Source organism: Neodiprion fabricii, chromosome 6 (genome assembly GCF_021155785.1).
Source record: "Neodiprion fabricii isolate iyNeoFabr1 chromosome 6, iyNeoFabr1.1, whole genome shotgun sequence".
Classification (NCBI taxonomy): Eukaryota; Metazoa; Arthropoda; class Insecta; order Hymenoptera; family Diprionidae; genus Neodiprion; species Neodiprion fabricii.
In genome coordinates, this window is record NC_060244.1 from 14,886,197 (window position 1) to 14,908,306 (window position 22,110).

The window sequence follows — 22,110 nt, forward strand, 5'->3', positions numbered from 1 at the left end:
CTTCGCCGCGCATCGACCAAATGTGACGTAATGGACCAATTCTTTGCATAACCGTTGGGTAATGAAGCATGAAGTGGTGCTTCGGTTTCAATGTATTACCAAACAATGACAGATACAGTAAATGGTGTTCTTCAATTAGCGAAGTGAGCAAGTCAATATATTCAGAAGAAATGAACGTTTGTAGGCTTATGGAAACAATTTGCCGGAGCAGTTTATGTAATTCCCAATGTGGATTATTTTCTTGAGGAATCAAATCACCAATGAGTAATCCAAGGTGCATGATAAAACACTTCATCTCAGATGCTGACATTCTCAACTGTTTTACCTTCAAGTTCTCAAGAGTAATTAAAGGAGGTACATTTGCTGTCGAAGGAAATTTGAAATATTTGATTCTAAAATTTAATTCTTCCAAAGTAAAATACTTCTTGGCCAATATGAAGTAATGCAAAGTTGACGCCGTTTCATATTTACAACTACCTTCTAATTCATCATGCATAGCATCTACCGACCAGCACGCAGCACAATGGTAATTCAAAACAGAATTCCAGATGCACCTCGTTTTAATACCTGTCAGAGCCACATTGTTTTTTGCCACATCAGCCTCATAATTATCCTTTGTCCTCAGTATTGACTTGTCTTCAACACATAATGACATTGACACACCTTTACTAACTTTGCACATTCTACAGAAATAAGTCGCACTAAAACTTTCTACGTAACCTAGCATACTATTCAGACCCAAATTGTCCCCTGTTATTAATATCAACTGAAAACAAACTGTGATTGTTTTATCTTTGACGTGGATTTCTATCCCTTTGGATGCAAGCAAATTGAGTTCTGCAATCACTTCTCTATAAACTACATCTTGACCAAAAAATTTCACGTCATCCGAATGACATAGCTGTACCAAAAATATTTTCTCGACTTGAGATCTAAATTCTGGCGGTATACAGGGCAAAGTAGAATAAAGTGCACAAATTTTATGAACTCTACTATGCGAACCTAATGGATTACCTGTTTCAAAGTCATCTTGATATAAGATCAATGGAAATGTGAGATTATTTGATTGCGATGATCGTTCTTTCCAAAACTCAGTTTGAACGACATTGAAGATAATACCATCATTTTTTTTTTAATTCACAGTAATATGAATAAATAGTTTCAAAACAATCTGGCAGTTCTAAAAACAATCTCAAGGTATTACTTAGAGGTATGTACTGGGAAAATATTTTTTTTATTTTCCAATACACCAGCTTTATTTTTGATTTCCATATAACCCAGCAAAGTCTTTTTTGGTGCTATGAAAATTCCATAATGTCGAAATTGTTTAAACCGTTTGTACTCTGTATCAACGAGTGAGAAAACTTGTTGAATATTTTCAATTGCTGCAGACACAATATCTTTTGTTTCTTGGATTGGTATGGAATTTAAAATGAACTCTGCAAGTGTATTGAAATATTGATTATTCATAAATTCTCGAATCGAATCAATGATACGCTGAGTTTGAACACGCGAAATTCTAGAGTCAGAATAGAATTTGGAAACAATAGCTAACGTGCTTCGCATTAATTTATCTTTTGAAGGAAAGTCTGGACCTATGTCACCTTTGGTCGTAACTTGACTATTGTTAGATGTAGAATTAATATCCAGCTGCAGTTCAATCTTCTCATCAACAATCAACTGTTCAACACTTTGTATAGCTGAATCATGAGTCAAAATATGTCTACGAAACGATCTTTGATTATCAAAGGATCTATTGCATGAAACATTGGTACACTTATAAACTTTGATGATTCCACGCGTATTATGCACATACTTCATATGCGTTATTAAGCGCTTTATTTCAATATGTTCGAAACACAATGTACACTGCAGTAACATTTTTGAAATAATGCGTCAATTGTTGTATCGAAGTGAAGCACTGTTGACAATTAAGGAATCGTTCAGATGACTTTTATTCAAATCGATTCGAACAGTTTCAAAAGTACTGAACAGAGAAAAAGGACAAATAGCGTTAATTGCTGATTGACAATAAAATGTCCTAAGCAGTCAAAACTAAAATCAGGTCTTCAAGTACCAATATAGTACCACCAAAGAGATTTTGAATAAACCGTTGAATGAGACGTATCAAGAAAACAAATCTACTGCATACTGTTTCGGAGTCTGCAGAGTGTATTATAAATTTAATACATAGTGAATCTTCAAACATATGTCAACTACAAATATAATCAATTGCGTGTTAAAAAAGTAATTCAAGTTTTGAACCGTAGTTAGGAAAACCTGAAAACCTCAAAATTTTTGAATTGTAGGCCGAAATCAAATTATGGGCAGAGAGATATCACCAGACGGGTGAGTCTCTCCCTCCAGGTCAGACTGTTTCTTGTTATTACAATTTATGTATCTACGAAGACTTCTCTTTTGAAGCTCCGTAGCTCCCACTATAACAACTTGAATTAGCACCAATGCGCTGTCTTGGACGAGATGAGTATTAAAGTTTACTTCAATCTACTTCTATCGCGAAAGAAGTTGAACTGGATGAATTAGTACGAATTGATGTACCGAGGTAAAGCACTGTCTACAACTAAGAAAACTTTCAACTTATATATGGGCGCACTCTTGTTAGTTCGACTTCTGATGAAAACGCACGTTGAACTGGACAATATCAGTGATAATGTACAGCCAATGATAGGGAAAACAAAGAACAATAGAGAAAGGCACAGAAATATAGACAAAGAACATAAATTTAACATCAACCCATAGTCATTTGCATATTAAAGAAAAACAAGTAATTCAAGTTTTGAACCGTAGTTAGGAAAACCTGAAAACCTCAAAATTTTTGAATTGTAGGCCGAAATCAAATTATGGGCACAGAGATATCACCAGACGGGTGAGTCTCTCCCTCCAGGTCAGACTGTTTCTTGTTATTACAATTTATGTATCTACGAAGACTTCTCTTTTGAAGCTCCGTAGCTCCCACTATAACAACTTGAATTAGCACCAATGCGCTGTCTTGGACGAGATGAGTAATAAAGTTTACTCCAATCTACTTCTATCGCGAAAGAAGTTGAACTGGATGAACTAGTGTCAAACGAATTGATGTACCAAGATAAAGTACTGTCGACAGTTAAGAAAATTATAGAATCATTCATCAGCGCTGCTGTCTTCTACGTTCGACTTCTGATGTATCAGGATATCTGACCAGACAACTTCAACAGTAACAAAGTGCTTGCATCCTTTGATGCCGTAAAAAAATTTTTGCAAGAAAACCCAAACTGTCTCAGATTCTGGGGAGTACTTTGCATTTAGAGCATAGTGTACCTTGAAACACATATCAACTGCGCCGATTAAATTACTCGCAGCGTACTTAACTTCATTAACGATGACGTAAATTGCAGAAAAAGATGTTGGGTCTCCAACGGTTATGATCAAAGGTTGACAAGTCAATCCATATGAGCGAAGTTTTTCTTTGCGTTTGACCAGCATAGTTTCCAAATCTGCCATCACCTAAAAATAAAAGTTTTCAGTTATCTTTTCTTAAAGTGTTTATTATAAATTTGAATTTAAATTTGCTGAAAATTAATATTTTCCAAACACAGTACAATGGAACAAATTTGCAGTACGAATTATGTTTGACCTGAAGAGTTAATCAAACTCAGTCTTATATTTTCAGTGATTTTGCTTTTAAGATTCAACCTTTCGTAGTCACCCTTCTACAGAATCTTGGGATAATCGCACTGGGTAAAATCGACCCAGCTGATTTTCAAATGGTTGCGATGTGAAGAGACATCTGATCGGGACCAAAGAGTCATGGAATTCACTTTAAAAATTGTAAAGAATATGTAAGAAGTGGTTACCGTAGGAAATCAAAAGACAATACGGAAAAAAAATCCGAAATATATCATGTGAATATCGCCAAATATCACTCGAAAAGGGGACAGTTTATTTCACTCGTGACTATGAAGGGTTCTTCGGATTTGAAAATATTTTATAAGATTTCACAAATGAAGTGTATACTCTGTTCGCTCGGTAGAGAGAAAAATAAGAATGTTGAATTTGTGAAATAGAACACTTACAGTAATGTTGCATATAAATCCATCAGCCTGCTCCTGAGATGACGGTTTCCATTTTTTAGAAGTTCTTGTTTTTACCAAGGAAGGTCTGAATAGGTAAGGCAATTTCAATAATCCCAAAACTTCAACTGGAATATTATCTGAAACAGTGATTGTAAAATGGTACAAAGTCCGCAGATGTGCAGCCTCAATGATACATGCAATACCTAATTACCTAAAATACCTAAATACAATATACTCAATTCTTCATATCAGAGTTCAAATTGATGATTTGATAACCGATAGTTAAAATATCAAGCGGCCTTTTAAAGAACCCCTTCGAAGCCTTGCGATCTAATCATTATTAGATTGCTTGCGCCCCAATTTGTATCGCAGGAGGTTGAAAATCAATGCCACTTACTACTATAATCTACATAACTAAGCATGCCTCTGAAAACCTGGCTTTGTATACTATCACTTCATTTTACCAAAATCGACTTTTTAACTAGTGTCTTCCTTTGAATTTCCAAATTAAAATATCATGAACACCAAAAGACGAGAATATTTGCATAACATAAATTGAATTGCTAACAAGAGTAATTGAGTATTAATAAAATTCCATGGCAATTTCAGTTGGACTTGACCGAATAAATCAATATGTATACATTCAGAGTGAAACGAATTTTAGTTTCATAATTTGTGAATGATTGACTTTCGTAGTTAATAATTACAGTATTTTAAATTGCAAAGATAAAGAACGAGTTTCCAGACCGTTTAGCCGCTATGGAACGTTATGTTATGCATGAAATGCTTGTGTTTGTATACAACTAATAAATCATGAAGAATTTATTGTGCACATGCACACGAACAAACCTTCTTGATCGAACGACAGTAACTTCTTTTGCTTCGCAATTTCTACCACAGTTGCTGCTATGTCGGGCCACTTTTTTAGGAAACTCTCTGTATCAGCACATACGTTGGACAATTCAAAGTCCAGTTGCAACTTAGAACACAAGAAACAAAATAACTTAGGAAAGCTATCTTTGAATTATATTTCTTTGCGTTGGTTGAGTGCAAAAAGCAGAAAAATAAAATGTGATATAAATTTACTAAAGTAAGTCTTGTGAAAACTGTTTTTCAAATATCGTTAGGATCATTTATCTAATGTTCGAGAACTATGAAACTTGAGATCTAGTTTCTTATCGAAATATCAAATATATTTATCAAGGGTGGGGCATAACATAACAACTCAACATGAAAATGAAGTATCGTTACTTACCAGCGAAGATCCAATCGGCGTCGAGAGAATTGGATACTCCTGGTAGTAAGTATCAATTGGCTGGCTCTTATCTCTTAAACCGTATGTTTTTCCCCAGAGAGTCCTTGCTGACTCAAGGTCATCTGGAGAAATTGTCCTCAATTGCAGCAAATTTTCCTTGTCATCATCACTAGTTTCATCTGGTGATATTTTTTTATTTGCTGGTAAAATGTGGTGTTTTAGATACTTTTTGGTATTTGTGTACTTGCTCCAGAGTTTTCCGGTTGCAGAACGTCTGCCTACAGATTGATATGGTACAAAATATGTAGCTTTACTTTCACAGTCCCAGTAACCGTGAATCTCGCCAGCCCAAAAATCTAACGTTTCTGTCCGAATTCTGGAAAAAAGTCACAATATTATAACACAACATGTACAAGTACATTGATGTATACTATGTTGGACCTTGAAGAGGATTGTATCACAAAAACCAGCATCATTTGAATTGGAAATTGTCTTAACGTACAATTACAGGCATGTTGTTGAATTGAGATGAAAATTAAAGATGTGGCACAAGTACATCAAACATTTTTCACATTTCCAATACCACTCTTACAATTAGGTACTCCGATAAGTAAGATCATAACGGGTGCGCCTTGTTAATAACAATCTTACTCACAAGCTCTATAGTTCCAGTGTAGCGAGCTTTATAATCGGACTATAGAACTCGCAAGTTAAGGTGTATTTAACAAGCCTCAGAAGCTACAGTCTTATTCTTAGGAGTAGTCATTATGTGGACCAGATCTTAAGGACCAAGTTGATTAGAATTACAAAATATCTTTTATGGAGACTATGCTAATGTATGCAATGATAATGCAGAGAAAGTTCGATGTAAATATTTTTAACTACTGATCAGCCAGTAAAGCTTTACGTACTTTAAATCTGTTGCTAAAGCGTTTTCTATTGTGATACCACACAGTTTCTGTCTATCACTTTCTTCCATTCGCTTAGTGCTTAAAATGGCTTGTCCAACTGCGCTTTGAGCCAATAGCTTCTTTAATTGCTAGAACAAAATATAAAGAATATCTGTGAGAGGATGGGTTTGGAAGATAGTTAAACTACTATGCAAAGTAATGCGCATAAAATAAATACATGTGGTAATGAATTGAAGAATATCAATGCGATAAAATCAAGCTTGGATCAGTATTGAACACCGTATTTTATGTTGCACACAATCAATGAAACAATCAGGCAATGAAACTACAATTCTTTTACTTTGTTTATCAATCAGGCTATAAAACTGTACGTAGATAGAGTATAATTACGTTGCCAGGCTTTTGTGTTTTTGTAGATTTCTCCGAGGCCACTGATAAACCTTGCTCTGCTGTGTTGGTCAAAGTAATAGTATTTGAGGTATACAGGCTCGGTGAATTGGGTCTATCCAAATCGTCAGTATTGCTGTCAATAGACGATGACGATGCAAGATTCTAGAAATTATCAAAGTTTTGTTATTGAATGAACTGACGACCGTTGAATTCAACGGTCAAATACTATTACTCTAATACTATTACCTCAAATACTATTACTTTGAGCAATACTGACGATTTGGATAGACCCAATTCACCGAGCCTGTATACCTCAAATACTATTACTTTGACCAACACAGCAGAGCAAGGTTTATCAGTGGCCTCGGAGAAATCTACAAAAACACAAAAGCCTGGCAACGTAATTATACTCTATCTACGTACAGTTTTATAGCCTGATTGATAAACAAAGTAAAAGAATTGTAGTTTCATTGCCTGATTGTTTCATTGATTGTGTGCAACATAAAATACGGTGTTCAATACTGATCCAAGCTTGATTTTATCGCATTGATATTCTTCAATTCATTACCACATGTATTTATTTTATGCGCATTACTTTGCATAGTAGTTTAACTATCTTCCAAACCCATCCTCTCACAGATATTCTTTATATTTTGTTCTAGCAATTAAAGAAGCTATTGGCTCAAAGCGCAGTTGGACAAGCCATTTTAAGCACTAAGCGAATGGAAGAAAGTGATAGACAGAAACTGTGTGGTATCACAATAGAAAACGCTTTAGCAACAGATTTAAAGTACGTAAAGCTTTACTGGCTGATCAGTAGTTAAAAATATTTACATCGAACTTTCTCTGCATTATCATTGCATACATTAGCATAGTCTCCATAAAAGATATTTTGTAATTCTAATCAACTTGGTCCTTAAGATCTGGTCCACATAATGACTACTCCTAAGAATAAGACTGTAGCTTCTGAGGCTTGTTAAATACACCTTAACTTGCGAGTTCTATAGTCCGATTATAAAGCTCGCTACACTGGAACTATAGAGCTTGTGAGTTAGATTGTTATTAACAAGGCGCACCCGTTATGATCTTACTTATCGGAGTACCTAATTGTAAGAGTGGTATTGGAAATGTGAAAAATGTTTGATGTACTTGTGCCACATCTTTAATTTTCATCTCAATTCAACAACATGCCTGTAATTGTACGTTAAGACAATTTCCAATTCAAATGATGCTGGTTTTTGTGATACAATCCTCTTCAAGGTCCAACATAGTATACATCAATGTACTTGTACATGTTGTGTTATAATATTGTGACTTTTTTCCAGAATTCGGACAGAAACGTTAGATTTTTGGGCTGGCGAGATTCACGGTTACTGGGACTGTGAAAGTAAAGCTACATATTTTGTACCATATCAATCTGTAGGCAGACGTTCTGCAACCGGAAAACTCTGGAGCAAGTACACAAATACCAAAAAGTATCTAAAACACCACATTTTACCAGCAAATAAAAAAATATCACCAGATGAAACTAGTGATGATGACAAGGAAAATTTGCTGCAATTGAGGACAATTTCTCCAGATGACCTTGAGTCAGCAAGGACTCTCTGGGGAAAAACATACGGTTTAAGAGATAAGAGCCAGCCAATTGATACTTACTACCAGGAGTATCCAATTCTCTCGACGCCGATTGGATCTTCGCTGGTAAGTAACGATACTTCATTTTCATGTTGAGTTGTTATGTTATGCCCCACCCTTGATAAATATATTTGATATTTCGATAAGAAACTAGATCTCAAGTTTCATAGTTCTCGAACATTAGATAAATGATCCTAACGATATTTGAAAAACAGTTTTCACAAGACTTACTTTAGTAAATTTATATCACATTTTATTTTTCTGCTTTTTGCACTCAACCAACGCAAAGAAATATAATTCAAAGATAGCTTTCCTAAGTTATTTTGTTTCTTGTGTTCTAAGTTGCAACTGGACTTTGAATTGTCCAACGTATGTGCTGATACAGAGAGTTTCCTAAAAAAGTGGCCCGACATAGCAGCAACTGTGGTAGAAATTGCGAAGCAAAAGAAGTTACTGTCGTTCGATCAAGAAGGTTTGTTCGTGTGCATGTGCACAATAAATTCTTCATGATTTATTAGTTGTATACAAACACAAGCATTTCATGCATAACATAACGTTCCATAGCGGCTAAACGGTCTGGAAACTCGTTCTTTATCTTTGCAATTTAAAATACTGTAATTATTAACTACGAAAGTCAATCATTCACAAATTATGAAACTAAAATTCGTTTCACTCTGAATGTATACATATTGATTTATTCGGTCAAGTCCAACTGAAATTGCCATGGAATTTTATTAATACTCAATTACTCTTGTTAGCAATTCAATTTATGTTATGCAAATATTCTCGTCTTTTGGTGTTCATGATATTTTAATTTGGAAATTCAAAGGAAGACACTAGTTAAAAAGTCGATTTTGGTAAAATGAAGTGATAGTATACAAAGCCAGGTTTTCAGAGGCATGCTTAGTTATGTAGATTATAGTAGTAAGTGGCATTGATTTTCAACCTCCTGCGATACAAATTGGGGCGCAAGCAATCTAATAATGATTAGATCGCAAGGCTTCGAAGGGGTTCTTTAAAAGGCCGCTTGATATTTTAACTATCGGTTATCAAATCATCAATTTGAACTCTGATATGAAGAATTGAGTATATTGTATTTAGGTATTTTAGGCAATTAGGTATTGCATGTATCATTGAGGCTGCACATCTGCGGACTTTGTACCATTTTACAATCACTGTTTCAGATAATATTCCAGTTGAAGTTTTGGGATTATTGAAATTGCCTTACCTATTCAGACCTTCCTTGGTAAAAACAAGAACTTCTAAAAAATGGAAACCGTCATCTCAGGAGCAGGCTGATGGATTTATATGCAACATTACTGTAAGTGTTCTATTTCACAAATTCAACATTCTTATTTTTCTCTCTACCGAGCGAACAGAGTATACACTTCATTTGTGAAATCTTATAAAATATTTTCAAATCCGAAGAACCCTTCATAGTCACGAGTGAAATAAACTGTCCCCTTTTCGAGTGATATTTGGCGATATTCACATGATATATTTCGGATTTTTTTTCCGTATTGTCTTTTGATTTCCTACGGTAACCACTTCTTACATATTCTTTACAATTTTTAAAGTGAATTCCATGACTCTTTGGTCCCGATCAGATGTCTCTTCACATCGCAACCATTTGAAAATCAGCTGGGTCGATTTTACCCAGTGCGATTATCCCAAGATTCTGTAGAAGGGTGACTACGAAAGGTTGAATCTTAAAAGCAAAATCACTGAAAATATAAGACTGAGTTTGATTAACTCTTCAGGTCAAACATAATTCGTACTGCAAATTTGTTCCATTGTACTGTGTTTGGAAAATATTAATTTTCAGCAAATTTAAATTCAAATTTATAATAAACACTTTAAGAAAAGATAACTGAAAACTTTTATTTTTAGGTGATGGCAGATTTGGAAACTATGCTGGTCAAACGCAAAGAAAAACTTCGCTCATATGGATTGACTTGTCAACCTTTGATCATAACCGTTGGAGACCCAACATCTTTTTCTGCAATTTACGTCATCGTTAATGAAGTTAAGTACGCTGCGAGTAATTTAATCGGCGCAGTTGATATGTGTTTCAAGGTACACTATGCTCTAAATGCAAAGTACTCCCCAGAATCTGAGACAGTTTGGGTTTTCTTGCAAAAATTTTTTTACGGCATCAAAGGATGCAAGCACTTTGTTACTGTTGAAGTTGTCTGGTCAGATATCCTGATACATCAGAAGTCGAACGTAGAAGACAGCAGCGCTGATGAATGATTCTATAATTTTCTTAACTGTCGACAGTACTTTATCTTGGTACATCAATTCGTTTGACACTAGTTCATCCAGTTCAACTTCTTTCGCGATAGAAGTAGATTGGAGTAAACTTTATTACTCATCTCGTCCAAGACAGCGCATTGGTGCTAATTCAAGTTGTTATAGTGGGAGCTACGGAGCTTCAAAAGAGAAGTCTTCGTAGATACATAAATTGTAATAACAAGAAACAGTCTGACCTGGAGGGAGAGACTCACCCGTCTGGTGATATCTCTGTGCCCATAATTTGATTTCGGCCTACAATTCAAAAATTTTGAGGTTTTCAGGTTTTCCTAACTACGGTTCAAAACTTGAATTACTTGTTTTTCTTTAATATGCAAATGACTATGGGTTGATGTTAAATTTATGTTCTTTGTCTATATTTCTGTGCCTTTCTCTATTGTTCTTTGTTTTCCCTATCATTGGCTGTACATTATCACTGATATTGTCCAGTTCAACGTGCGTTTTCATCAGAAGTCGAACTAACAAGAGTGCGCCCATATATAAGTTGAAAGTTTTCTTAGTTGTAGACAGTGCTTTACCTCGGTACATCAATTCGTACTAATTCATCCAGTTCAACTTCTTTCGCGATAGAAGTAGATTGAAGTAAACTTTAATACTCATCTCGTCCAAGACAGCGCATTGGTGCTAATTCAAGTTGTTATAGTGGGAGCTACGGAGCTTCAAAAGAGAAGTCTTCGTAGATACATAAATTGTAATAACAAGAAACAGTCTGACCTGGAGGGAGAGACTCACCCGTCTGGTGATATCTCTCTGCCCATAATTTGATTTCGGCCTACAATTCAAAAATTTTGAGGTTTTCAGGTTTTCCTAACTACGGTTCAAAACTTGAATTACTTTTTTAACACGCAATTGATTATATTTGTAGTTGACATATGTTTGAAGATTCACTATGTATTAAATTTATAATACACTCTGCAGACTCCGAAACAGTATGCAGTAGATTTGTTTTCTTGATACGTCTCATTCAACGGTTTATTCAAAATCTCTTTGGTGGTACTATATTGGTACTTGAAGACCTGATTTTAGTTTTGACTGCTTAGGACATTTTATTGTCAATCAGCAATTAACGCTATTTGTCCTTTTTCTCTGTTCAGTACTTTTGAAACTGTTCGAATCGATTTGAATAAAAGTCATCTGAACGATTCCTTAATTGTCAACAGTGCTTCACTTCGATACAACAATTGACGCATTATTTCAAAAATGTTACTGCAGTGTACATTGTGTTTCGAACATATTGAAATAAAGCGCTTAATAACGCATATGAAGTATGTGCATAATACGCGTGGAATCATCAAAGTTTATAAGTGTACCAATGTTTCATGCAATAGATCCTTTGATAATCAAAGATCGTTTCGTAGACATATTTTGACTCATGATTCAGCTATACAAAGTGTTGAACAGTTGATTGTTGATGAGAAGATTGAACTGCAGCTGGATATTAATTCTACATCTAACAATAGTCAAGTTACGACCAAAGGTGACATAGGTCCAGACTTTCCTTCAAAAGATAAATTAATGCGAAGCACGTTAGCTATTGTTTCCAAATTCTATTCTGACTCTAGAATTTCGCGTGTTCAAACTCAGCGTATCATTGATTCGATTCGAGAATTTATGAATAATCAATATTTCAATACACTTGCAGAGTTCATTTTAAATTCCATACCAATCCAAGAAACAAAAGATATTGTGTCTGCAGCAATTGAAAATATTCAACAAGTTTTCTCACTCGTTGATACAGAGTACAAACGGTTTAAACAATTTCGACATTATGGAATTTTCATAGCACCAAAAAAGACTTTGCTGGGTTATATGGAAATCAAAAATAAAGCTGGTGTATTGGAAAATAAAAAAAATATTTTCCCAGTACATACCTCTAAGTAATACCTTGAGATTGTTTTTAGAACTGCCAGATTGTTTTGAAACTATTTATTCATATTACTGTGAATTAAAAAAAAAATGATGGTATTATCTTCAATGTCGTTCAAACTGAGTTTTGGAAAGAACGATCATCGCAATCAAATAATCTCACATTTCCATTGATCTTATATCAAGATGACTTTGAAACAGGTAATCCATTAGGTTCGCATAGTAGAGTTCATAAAATTTGTGCACTTTATTCTACTTTGCCCTGTATACCGCCAGAATTTAGATCTCAAGTCGAGAAAATATTTTTGGTACAGCTATGTCATTCGGATGACGTGAAATTTTTTGGTCAAGATGTAGTTTATAGAGAAGTGATTACAGAACTCAATTTGCTTGCATCCAAAGGGATAGAAATCCACGTCAAAGATAAAACAATCACAGTTTGTTTTCAGTTGATATTAATAACAGGGGACAATTTGGGTCTGAATAGTATGCTAGGTTACGTAGAAAGTTTTAGTGCGACTTATTTCTGTAGAATGTGCAAAGTTAGTAAAGGTGTGTCAATGTCATTATGTGTTGAAGACAAGTCAATACTGAGGACAAAGGATAATTATGAGGCTGATGTGGCAAAAAACAATGTGGCTCTGACAGGTATTAAAACGAGGTGCATCTGGAATTCTGTTTTGAATTACCATTGTGCTGCGTGCTGGTCGGTAGATGCTATGCATGATGAATTAGAAGGTAGTTGTAAATATGAAACGGCGTCAACTTTGCATTACTTCATATTGGCCAAGAAGTATTTTACTTTGGAAGAATTAAATTTTAGAATCAAATATTTCAAATTTCCTTCGACAGCAAATGTACCTCCTTTAATTACTCTTGAGAACTTGAAGGTAAAACAGTTGAGAATGTCAGCATCTGAGATGAAGTGTTTTATCATGCACCTTGGATTACTCATTGGTGATTTGATTCCTCAAGAAAATAATCCACATTGGGAATTACATAAACTGCTCCGGCAAATTGTTTCCATAAGCCTACAAACGTTCATTTCTTCTGAATATATTGACTTGCTCACTTCGCTAATTGAAGAACACCATTTACTGTATCTGTCATTGTTTGGTAATACATTGAAACCGAAGCACCACTTCATGCTTCATTACCCAACGGTTATGCAAAGAATTGGTCCATTACGTCACATTTGGTCGATGCGCGGCGAAGCCAAACATCAGATACTGAAACAAATTGCTAGTATGTCAGCTAGTCGAGTAAATATATGTCGAACCATAGCTATCAAAAGTCAGCTGCAGTTCGGTAATATGCTGTTGTTAGGAAACCCATTCGCTGTTAATATTACGTACAGACCATTAAAAACACATTTACCTATCTCTACCAATTTAACGAAATATGTATCTGAGAATCTTATCTCATACACCCAAGTGATATCGGCAAGTTTAGCTAGTTTTATGCTCAAGTCTGGAATCATTCTTGAAATTGATTTCGATATATTTCCTATATTTGGGCTGATTGAACACGTCTTTTGTAAATCAGGAGCGTTGGCAAAGCCGAGTAGAGACGACTTTGCAATCATTGTAAAGGTTTTTCACGTTGTTTGCCAGAACGATCATAAGCAATCCTACGAAGTATATGAAACTCTAACACATGAATTTATAAAAATAGATTCGACGAAATTTCTGAAACCGACGCTCATGGTAACTGGATCTAATCGCGAATTGTACGTACCTTTTCATTAAAACAAATTTGCAAAAGGTGATTCGTCCAACTGTTTTTTTATGAACATACAAATACATAAATTATATCATATTTGCCAATGTACGACATCTTTTGATTGATCCTCATCGAAAAATCTGGTAATATTTAGTTGTTGTTGTATCCGGTATGTGTGTCATATCTAATACAAGTCTTAAACTTGAGTTACCTGCAAAGTTTATATGTATATAACCTTTCATAATATATATTTAATATAACATAAGCTATAATCTCTGTCTTTCCTATACATGTATTCTTTATATTACTCCGTATGCCCATGTTCCTATTTTGTGATTCGTTTCTACTAGATACGAGTATACCTACTTATTAAGCATTGGTCATGTCTGAGAAACTGAGCCTAACCCTCAAATTTGACTTACAAAAGTTAGACATGTCAAGATTCAACTAATTTGCATCCTTCAGAAATACTGTTATACATATATATATAGGTATATAGCATCCAGGACTTTCTGTGCAAATATGAATCTGTACTTGAAAATACAAATAAATATGTTTATAAACTGTATATCTAGTAACAGATTTTTATGCCCTGCCTTATTCCATGAAGGAAAGCTGTTCTGCAATCTGACTACTTCATCAAACCATACAGTTTGATCGAATATGCTACACGCGTACAATGTACAAGTGGCGACAGTAATTAGAACCGTGTGTTGGCCATACTATAGTGCGGTCAAATGAACAGCTGGTAGAAGAGCTATATGTAATAATCTGCATTTTTAATTTGTCATCACCCCTAGTGCAAATGTCCCGTGGAATCCATCTGATTCGTTCCTATTTTCGATGGGATTATATAGGAATCCGGCAAATTCACAGGATTTGGAACGAATTCGGATGAATTATGTGGATTTACTACAGAAATTTTCAACAGGGACAACGTAAATTCTCTGCACCCGTAATCATTTCAAAAAGTCACACGAACCATTATGTCCATACAGGTACAACTATTCAGAAATGTTGAATTCACTATGAAAAAAATATCCTTAATTATTTTACAATTTTAGATGAACCATTATGTCCACGCAGATACAACCATTAAAAAAAATTTGAATTTACTATAAAAAAAAGTTGAGTACACTACGTGTAGCTTTTATACCACAGCGATTGTCATAGTTGGTTTAACTTTCAAATCTGTACCCGTAATCGTGTCACGAAATCAGCTGAACGATTATGTCCACGCAGATACAATTTTTCAAAAAAGTTGAATTGACTGTAAAAAAAAAAATCAAATATACTGTGTGTAGCTTTTATACCAACCCACTTATAGTAGTTGCTATAATTATTTCAAATAGTTGTTGCGAACATTCTTGCTGTATGAAGACATCACATAACATATGGCGAAAGTAACTATCCTGCTGAATTAACGCGCCAATTCAAAATAGTTCGTACTACTAATCACGATACTACAGGTAATTATTATAATATCTGAAACAATTATACACTATCGTAAACGCAACCATACGATGCAGTTCCAAAAATTACAAAATGTTGTTGTAGAAGCGTTTTTTTAAATTTGAGTGTACTATTAAATGATGATAATACTGACATTAGACTGGAGTAACGGTAACTTGACGAAGTCGTTGAATTTACTTTATCATGTATTTGGTAACACGAATTTGAGCGGTTGGCACAGCAATCATTAAAAGTCAGTGCAACTGTTTGGTCTAATGCGAGCAACTATATACCCTGATGGTCAAATCCGCACGATACTGTCATGAGAGCAATAAAAAATGGTCATACGTGCTAATCTGTCCATTTGTTCATGTCGCACAACAATGGTACGTTTAACTTTATTTTTTTAGTTGCCAAGGTTATAGTACTCCTTACTATCTCGGAATAGTTGAGCAAATAGTAATATGAACTAGAGATTTTAGGTGCATTAACTCTTCTTTAGTGAGGTTACGTATACTATAATTCGGTTTAAGTCCGTTTAATTACTACTTTTTAAAGTAGAAAAATAGTTGACACAACTATAAATTTCTCTCAGTGAACTGTCGCGTGCAACGTACGAGTCAACACAACGTATAGTACGGGTAACCACGTGACTCGGTACTTTCAACCATTGGCTCGTTCGTAGCAACGAAAAAAACGACTAGACTCAACTGTCGCGTGCAACGTACGAGTCAACATAACGTATGGTACGGGTAACCACGTGACTCGGTACTTTCAACCATTGGCTCGTTCGTAGCAACGAAAAAAACGAGTAGACTCAACTGTCGCGTGCAACGTACGAGTCAACGTAACGTATAGTACGGGTAACCACGTGACTCGGTACTATCAACCATTGGCTCGTTCGTAGCAACGAAAAAAACAAGTGGAGTCAACTATAGCGCGTATCGTACGAGTGAACATTCTGCATGTTGACAAATACCAAATGATTTGGTATGTTCAACTCTAAGTACTGTTAAGGTAACTAGTGCAGACTTTGTCCATAACTATAACGTTTTAGTAACTGACTGACTAAAATATACAGTTAATGCTACTATACTTATAGTAATATTTCACAAATAAATCCATGTTGTTGATCTTACTATCTTTGAATAGTACGGAGAACCACTTTTTAGTAGGCGTTACTGCAATAATAGGTCGCCTTGACTAAAACACGTAAACTAAAATATTTTAGTACCGATAACCAAACCATTTCTCTCAGTGCACCTGTCGTCGTTACTCGGCGCAGAACTGAAGGCTAATTCACGATGTCGTCTCCCGCGCAGCTCTACGGAGTCCTGGGGTTGAGCGGGGTGGTGCTCCCTTGTCGCTAGCTGGTATCTCGCGGTTGCCTTGGTTTGGCGTAGGCGGGGTGAGCGGGGAAGCTGCGGCGCGCCGGCCGCCAGCGGGAATCGCGTCCGCCTTGGATTCCCGCGCTGCAGGGATCTGCGTTGTCTCCTCCTCCGCAGCCTCGGTATCCTTCCCGCGAGATCTCCGCGGTTTCGCCTTGCCTCGAAAGATGTTCACTTATATATATGTATATATATATATATATATATATGTATTGTGACGTGGATTTTTCCCGCTCTTCGGTCACTCGGAGCAAATAACCGAGAACTTACCACGTGCACAATAATTTGGCGTCCGAGAGGTATCCTGGATCTGAAACAATATCGCGAAATTTGTTGGGCGCCTGGCGTGGTCAACACGCCTCGAGATCGGTAATACGATATACCGCGACCATATGCTCGGTAGCTCAGTACCGCGGAGAGGGGAGGGGTAATTTTTGGGTAGAGAGGATTGCAACACAAGTAAGCCAACGCGTGATGTGTCTAAATTACTATAAAATTCCAATGGTATATTTCTCATCAGCGATATTACAAAAACAAAAAAAAATAAAAATAAAATAAAAAGAATGATAATACGACCACGCAAGTCGTCCTTCGCGATTCCAAATACAATGTTAACTTTTATCTAACTGAATAAGAAAGGGAGAAATACACCAAATAAAAAAAAAAAAAACAAAAAAAAGGTGAATAAATCTAGGAGACCTCTACGGCCTACGTGCGCTAGTCGCCGTCTTAATAATACCCTAATTCGTAAAAACCTAAAACAAAATCGGACTCGATGCGCTGCTCGCGAACGTCCTTTACAAAATGGCGCTGATCGCCCACTTAATACTAACTGGTACTGCAAACAAAAAGAGAAAAAAAAAAACTGAACTGAGGCGAGGCTCGTCGCGACACCCGCGATCCTCCTCTAAAAACGCATATTTTTATCAGCGCGCACCCGAGCTTCACTTTCTCGGCGACGGCGGGACGCAGTCGCGAATTCGAATGCTCCCCGTGACTGCTCGCAACCTACACGAAAATGGAGGATGTACCGGACGAAGTGAAATGACCCCGTGTAACGGACTTCGGTCACACTCAAACTCGAGACAATAACGTCTCGGCTCAACCCGTGGCTCGACTCGATTTTCTGGATCCCCCGAAATTAACGCTACTCCTTTACGCGCAACTCAGGCTACGGTCACCAAGCAAAAGAATCGACAAACGAATTTCGAGTACTTCTCGACACGCAAACTCCAAAATGGCGATCCTTTATCTGATCAGCCTTTACTCAATTACTCTCGAAATTCGATCGCGAGAATATCAGCAGCGCTTACCGCTCCACATCCAGTGGACGAAGGCACCCACACCCTCGTGACGGGTCCCTGACATCCCTCGCAAAACCGTCGCAATGAACACCGAAAACAAAAAAAAGCACTGATGCGCACGCTATTACCCACTCGCTAGGAACGCCAAAACTCGAGTGATCTCGGATGGTCGCAACGCCGATCTCGTCGCGCTAATTTTTCGTGACGTCATCACCCTAAGAATGCGCAACAATCGATCGGTCATCGATTTCGTCGATCGCGCAACTCGACGCGCACCTTCGATAGCATCGCTGCGCAGAACTTGAAGCTAGGTCGCAATCTCGTCCTCCGCGCAGCTCCATGATGTCTTGGCGGTGAGCGTGGTGCTCCCTCGTCGCTAGTCGGTCCGTCGCAAGTTCGCTGGTCAATTGTTGGCGGGGCGAAGGGGAAGAGGCTGCGGCGCGCCGGCCGCCAGCGGGAATCGCGTCCACCTTGGATTCCTGCGATGCGGGGATCTGCGTCGGCTCCCCCTCAGCAGCCTCGAGATCCATCCTTCGCAATTGTCGCTAGTCCGCCACTTCGCACTTTCCTCGAATTCGGTGTCGACTTCTTGCCTGATGCCGTTGCAGCTCGAAAATAAAAAAACAAAAAAAACTGAAATATCTTACGCTGGTCGCTAAAGTGTCCCCTCTCGTAGTTTCGGATGCGTGACTCTAGTCCTGGCGCTCTTTTCCAAAAACTTTGCGACTCAATTTCGGAAATTCCTAAATTTTTGGTTCCGCCCAGGGTTTAAGGAGCCCCTTGTAACGGGCATCAAAAATGCCACGTTACAGTATATATATTGTAACGCTCAATTCTGTTACCCTCGGATGAGGACTTACCGTTGACACTTTGGCGCGATTCTCTACTTATCTGCAATATCAAACTATAACAAAATAATCTCGTTGGGCGCCAGACGCGTTAGCGTCGATTTTCAAACAATAATGCAAATCAAAAAAATTAACACAAAACCGTACGAAAGAGATCGCGTACATCCCGGTAGAGTGGCGGAATTCAAGGCAGCTAACAGTAGTTCCAGAATTACAGAAAATAACAAAATAAAGAATAAACTCCAGGCAAAAGGGAAATGAACAGGTCAATCGATCATATATTGTCGAGAAGGTTACATAATTGAGACAGGCAAATAAGATGGTATCGACAGCGGTAGTTAATAAAATAAATAATCGTTGTTCACAAAAATTTCGGTAGAATAGCAGTAATCGGTAGCTTTAAAACGAGAGACGGTAGTTAACAGAGTAAAATGAACGTAGGTCGGGAGATGCGATATAATGCATGAATTGACTTAAAACTACACGTCACTGGGCGACGTGATCTTACCCAAGTTGCAAATGACGATACGAAAATTATTATCCTGTCAATTAGAACGAGAGAACTTTACTGCGATCGGTAGAAAACAACGTAACGATAGTCCGGTAGATGATACGACAAATTTACCATAAATTATATCCAGTATGAGAGATTGACATTCAGTAACAATTTACCAAGTCGGCAAACGATCGACTAGATAGACTTCGGTAGACTTATTCAGAAACGGTAGATTCGACAATTTATAATCATTACGTACTCGAGGAATTAAATAATGAATTCCTAAACATAACTTTTGAAAGAATACAAAATACAAAATTATGACAGTGAGAGAATTTCGAAGAGTTTACAAAATAGAGAAATACACTAAAATACACCGCAATACAAAAGAATAATTCACAGAACTTAATTTAACAAAATACAGAGAAATAAATAACAGGCTAAAATAATATGAAATTGCCAATAGCAATAAAGAAAAAGTGCAGTAATATCTAGGGGCTGATTCTACGCTCGCTTGTACTTCAAGGAACTCGATATGTGATACAATAGGCACAAAAATAAATCAAAATATAATAAGCGATAACAGAAATAAAATATAAAGCACACTACTATTACAAAAAGAGTATGGAATAAAATATAAAGCCAATAGGGCTCAACATACGATAGAAAGTGCAGAAGCAGGCTAATAGAGATTCACAAATAATCAGGAAAATCATAAATACAAGAGAAATAATTATTTGGCAGTTGCGAGGTCGCTCAGATACGAAAATAATAAATTACTGAAATCATGTAGTTACACGGCGGCTTACTGCAACTTTAAGCCGTGGACCATGATTCACACAAAACTGGCATCACAAGATGCAACCAAGAAACAATAAATATAATATTAATGACCGAAATCATGCAGCCACACGGCGGCTCAGTGCAACTTTAAACCGTGGACCATGATTCACACAAAGTCGATAAATACCATAAGAAAGAATAGAAATTATGAGCAACTTCGTAACGATACTATTCAAAGGCAGAAGCCTTACCTTGGCGGTTGACGTCAGGCACACAAACTGACTCTAATTTGAATTGTACGTTATATTAGCAAAACTGAGAAGGAAGGGAAAAAGAATGAAAAGAGTTCAGAAGGTTTTCGGTAGGATAAACGATAGAACGATAGCGGTAGAAGGAAAGGTATCGGTAGCTTAAATCGGGAGAATAATCGGAAGAATGCGGAAGACAAAGCTGTCTCAGCAGGTCAAGCGTAGAATAGCAGGTCGTAGTTCAGCTCGCCGATCTCGCGGTTGTCGTGAGGTGATTCTTCTTCTTTGATTGGTCGGTTGACCCCCACCGCAAATAGGCCATCCCCCTGTGGCGAATATTGGTTACTGCGTGGTCATACGTTTTCCAAATTTACCGCTAGATGTGGCGTAATGTGCTGCTCGCGATTTCGTCGTTGACACCAACTCGTACGATTTTATAGCTGCTTCGGTTTACGGTCCAGGCTGCCTATCATCGGGGACTTCTTTGACAGAGGCATACACAGGGTGCCTCTCAGCCAAAGTTACCGGGTGGAGAGTGACGCCTCATTGTTCACCTCCACCGGCTTTTGTACAGGCAGTAGCTAGCTGCCTGTACCTGAGGTCGTGCAGTCAGACGGTTGGCCAAACCGTAGACCACGACCCACACAATTAGTCCCTGCCGATAGGAAGGCAGCGTCGATCCTCAGAATGATGGCTTTATCAACCTGGACGTAGTGGTTTGGGGTCGGTCCGGCACCAGGCCGGTAAGTCGGAGGATGGCAGGCTACGGTCTGCCCTTCACGCCATCCTTACGGCATCCGATAGAGCTGGCGGCTGGTTCCTCTTTGAGAAACGGTGCCCTCGGCCGCCGGGAGGATTTTTATCTCCCTGTTCACCGGCAGTCGAGGCGATACGGAAGGTTCGGGTGGATGCTACCCCAGGTGTATATAAAGGTGCACCAAGGTAGCCAGTGTAGTCTGATGAGACCGTTGGTAGGCGAAGTCGTCGAGAGCTGCAAGCGGTAGCTAGTGGTCCCTTGTTGGTCGGGATCGTTGTCGTCCAAGTACCTTATTAGCTTGCGCCGAAGCGCGAAATAAAGAATTTACAAAAAAGAATTAGTTAAAAGTAGTTATTGCCTATTTTGTATCGAGTTCGGTTGGAGTACCCTGCTGAGGACGCGTAAACTGAAAATAATAACGGTTGTGTGCCCTTGTGACGGGCGACTCTGAAATGCCACGTTATCGTAAATTATAACGTGAATATATATTAAATTTTTTTTTTTACATTAATTAAATTTTTCAAAATTATATATAATTATCAGAAAAATCCTATATATTTTTTAATTATTTGCTCACATATTAATTGAAATAAAAATATTATTCATTGAGAAAATGCCATCTAATTTACTTGATGATTTGTAGTTTGGAACATTTATACAATGGATTAG

General features: G+C 37.2%; 2 protein-coding genes across 2 annotated transcripts; one reads left to right on the top strand and one right to left on the bottom strand.

Moving 5' to 3' along the window:
• Positions 1-2,903: 2,903 nt before the first annotated feature.
• On the bottom strand, positions 2,904-4,495 carry LOC124185529. Its single transcript, XM_046576400.1, has 3 exons — positions 4,471-4,495; positions 4,074-4,210; positions 2,904-3,504 (listed from the first exon to the last, which is right to left on the bottom strand). Exons 1-3 carry the CDS (start codon positions 4,493-4,495, stop codon positions 3,142-3,144), a joined length of 525 nt encoding a protein of 174 aa, XP_046432356.1. The 3' UTR covers positions 2,904-3,141.
• A 4,668-nt stretch (positions 4,496-9,163) lies between these two features.
• Positions 9,164-10,601, top strand: LOC124185530. The gene is made up of 3 exons (XM_046576401.1): positions 9,164-9,188; positions 9,449-9,585; positions 10,155-10,601. Exons 1-3 carry the CDS (start codon positions 9,164-9,166, stop codon positions 10,515-10,517), a joined length of 525 nt encoding a protein of 174 aa, XP_046432357.1. The 3' UTR covers positions 10,518-10,601.
• Positions 10,602-22,110: the final 11,509 nt, after the last annotated feature.

Excerpts from the sequence above, each read along its gene's own strand:
- LOC124185529 (XM_046576400.1), bottom strand. The coding sequence starts at position 4,495 with ATGCTTAGTTATGTAGATTATAGTA. Across the intron at positions 4,211-4,470 it reads TAGTTATGTAGATTATAGTA|ATAATATTCCAGTTGAAGTT; the intron begins GTAAGTGGCATT and ends TCACTGTTTCAG. Across the intron at positions 3,505-4,073 it reads GATTTATATGCAACATTACT|GTGATGGCAGATTTGGAAAC; the intron begins GTAAGTGTTCTA and ends TTTTATTTTTAG.
- LOC124185530 (XM_046576401.1), top strand. The coding sequence starts at position 9,164 with ATGCTTAGTTATGTAGATTATAGTA. Across the intron at positions 9,189-9,448 it reads TAGTTATGTAGATTATAGTA|ATAATATTCCAGTTGAAGTT; the intron begins GTAAGTGGCATT and ends TCACTGTTTCAG. Across the intron at positions 9,586-10,154 it reads GATTTATATGCAACATTACT|GTGATGGCAGATTTGGAAAC; the intron begins GTAAGTGTTCTA and ends TTTTATTTTTAG.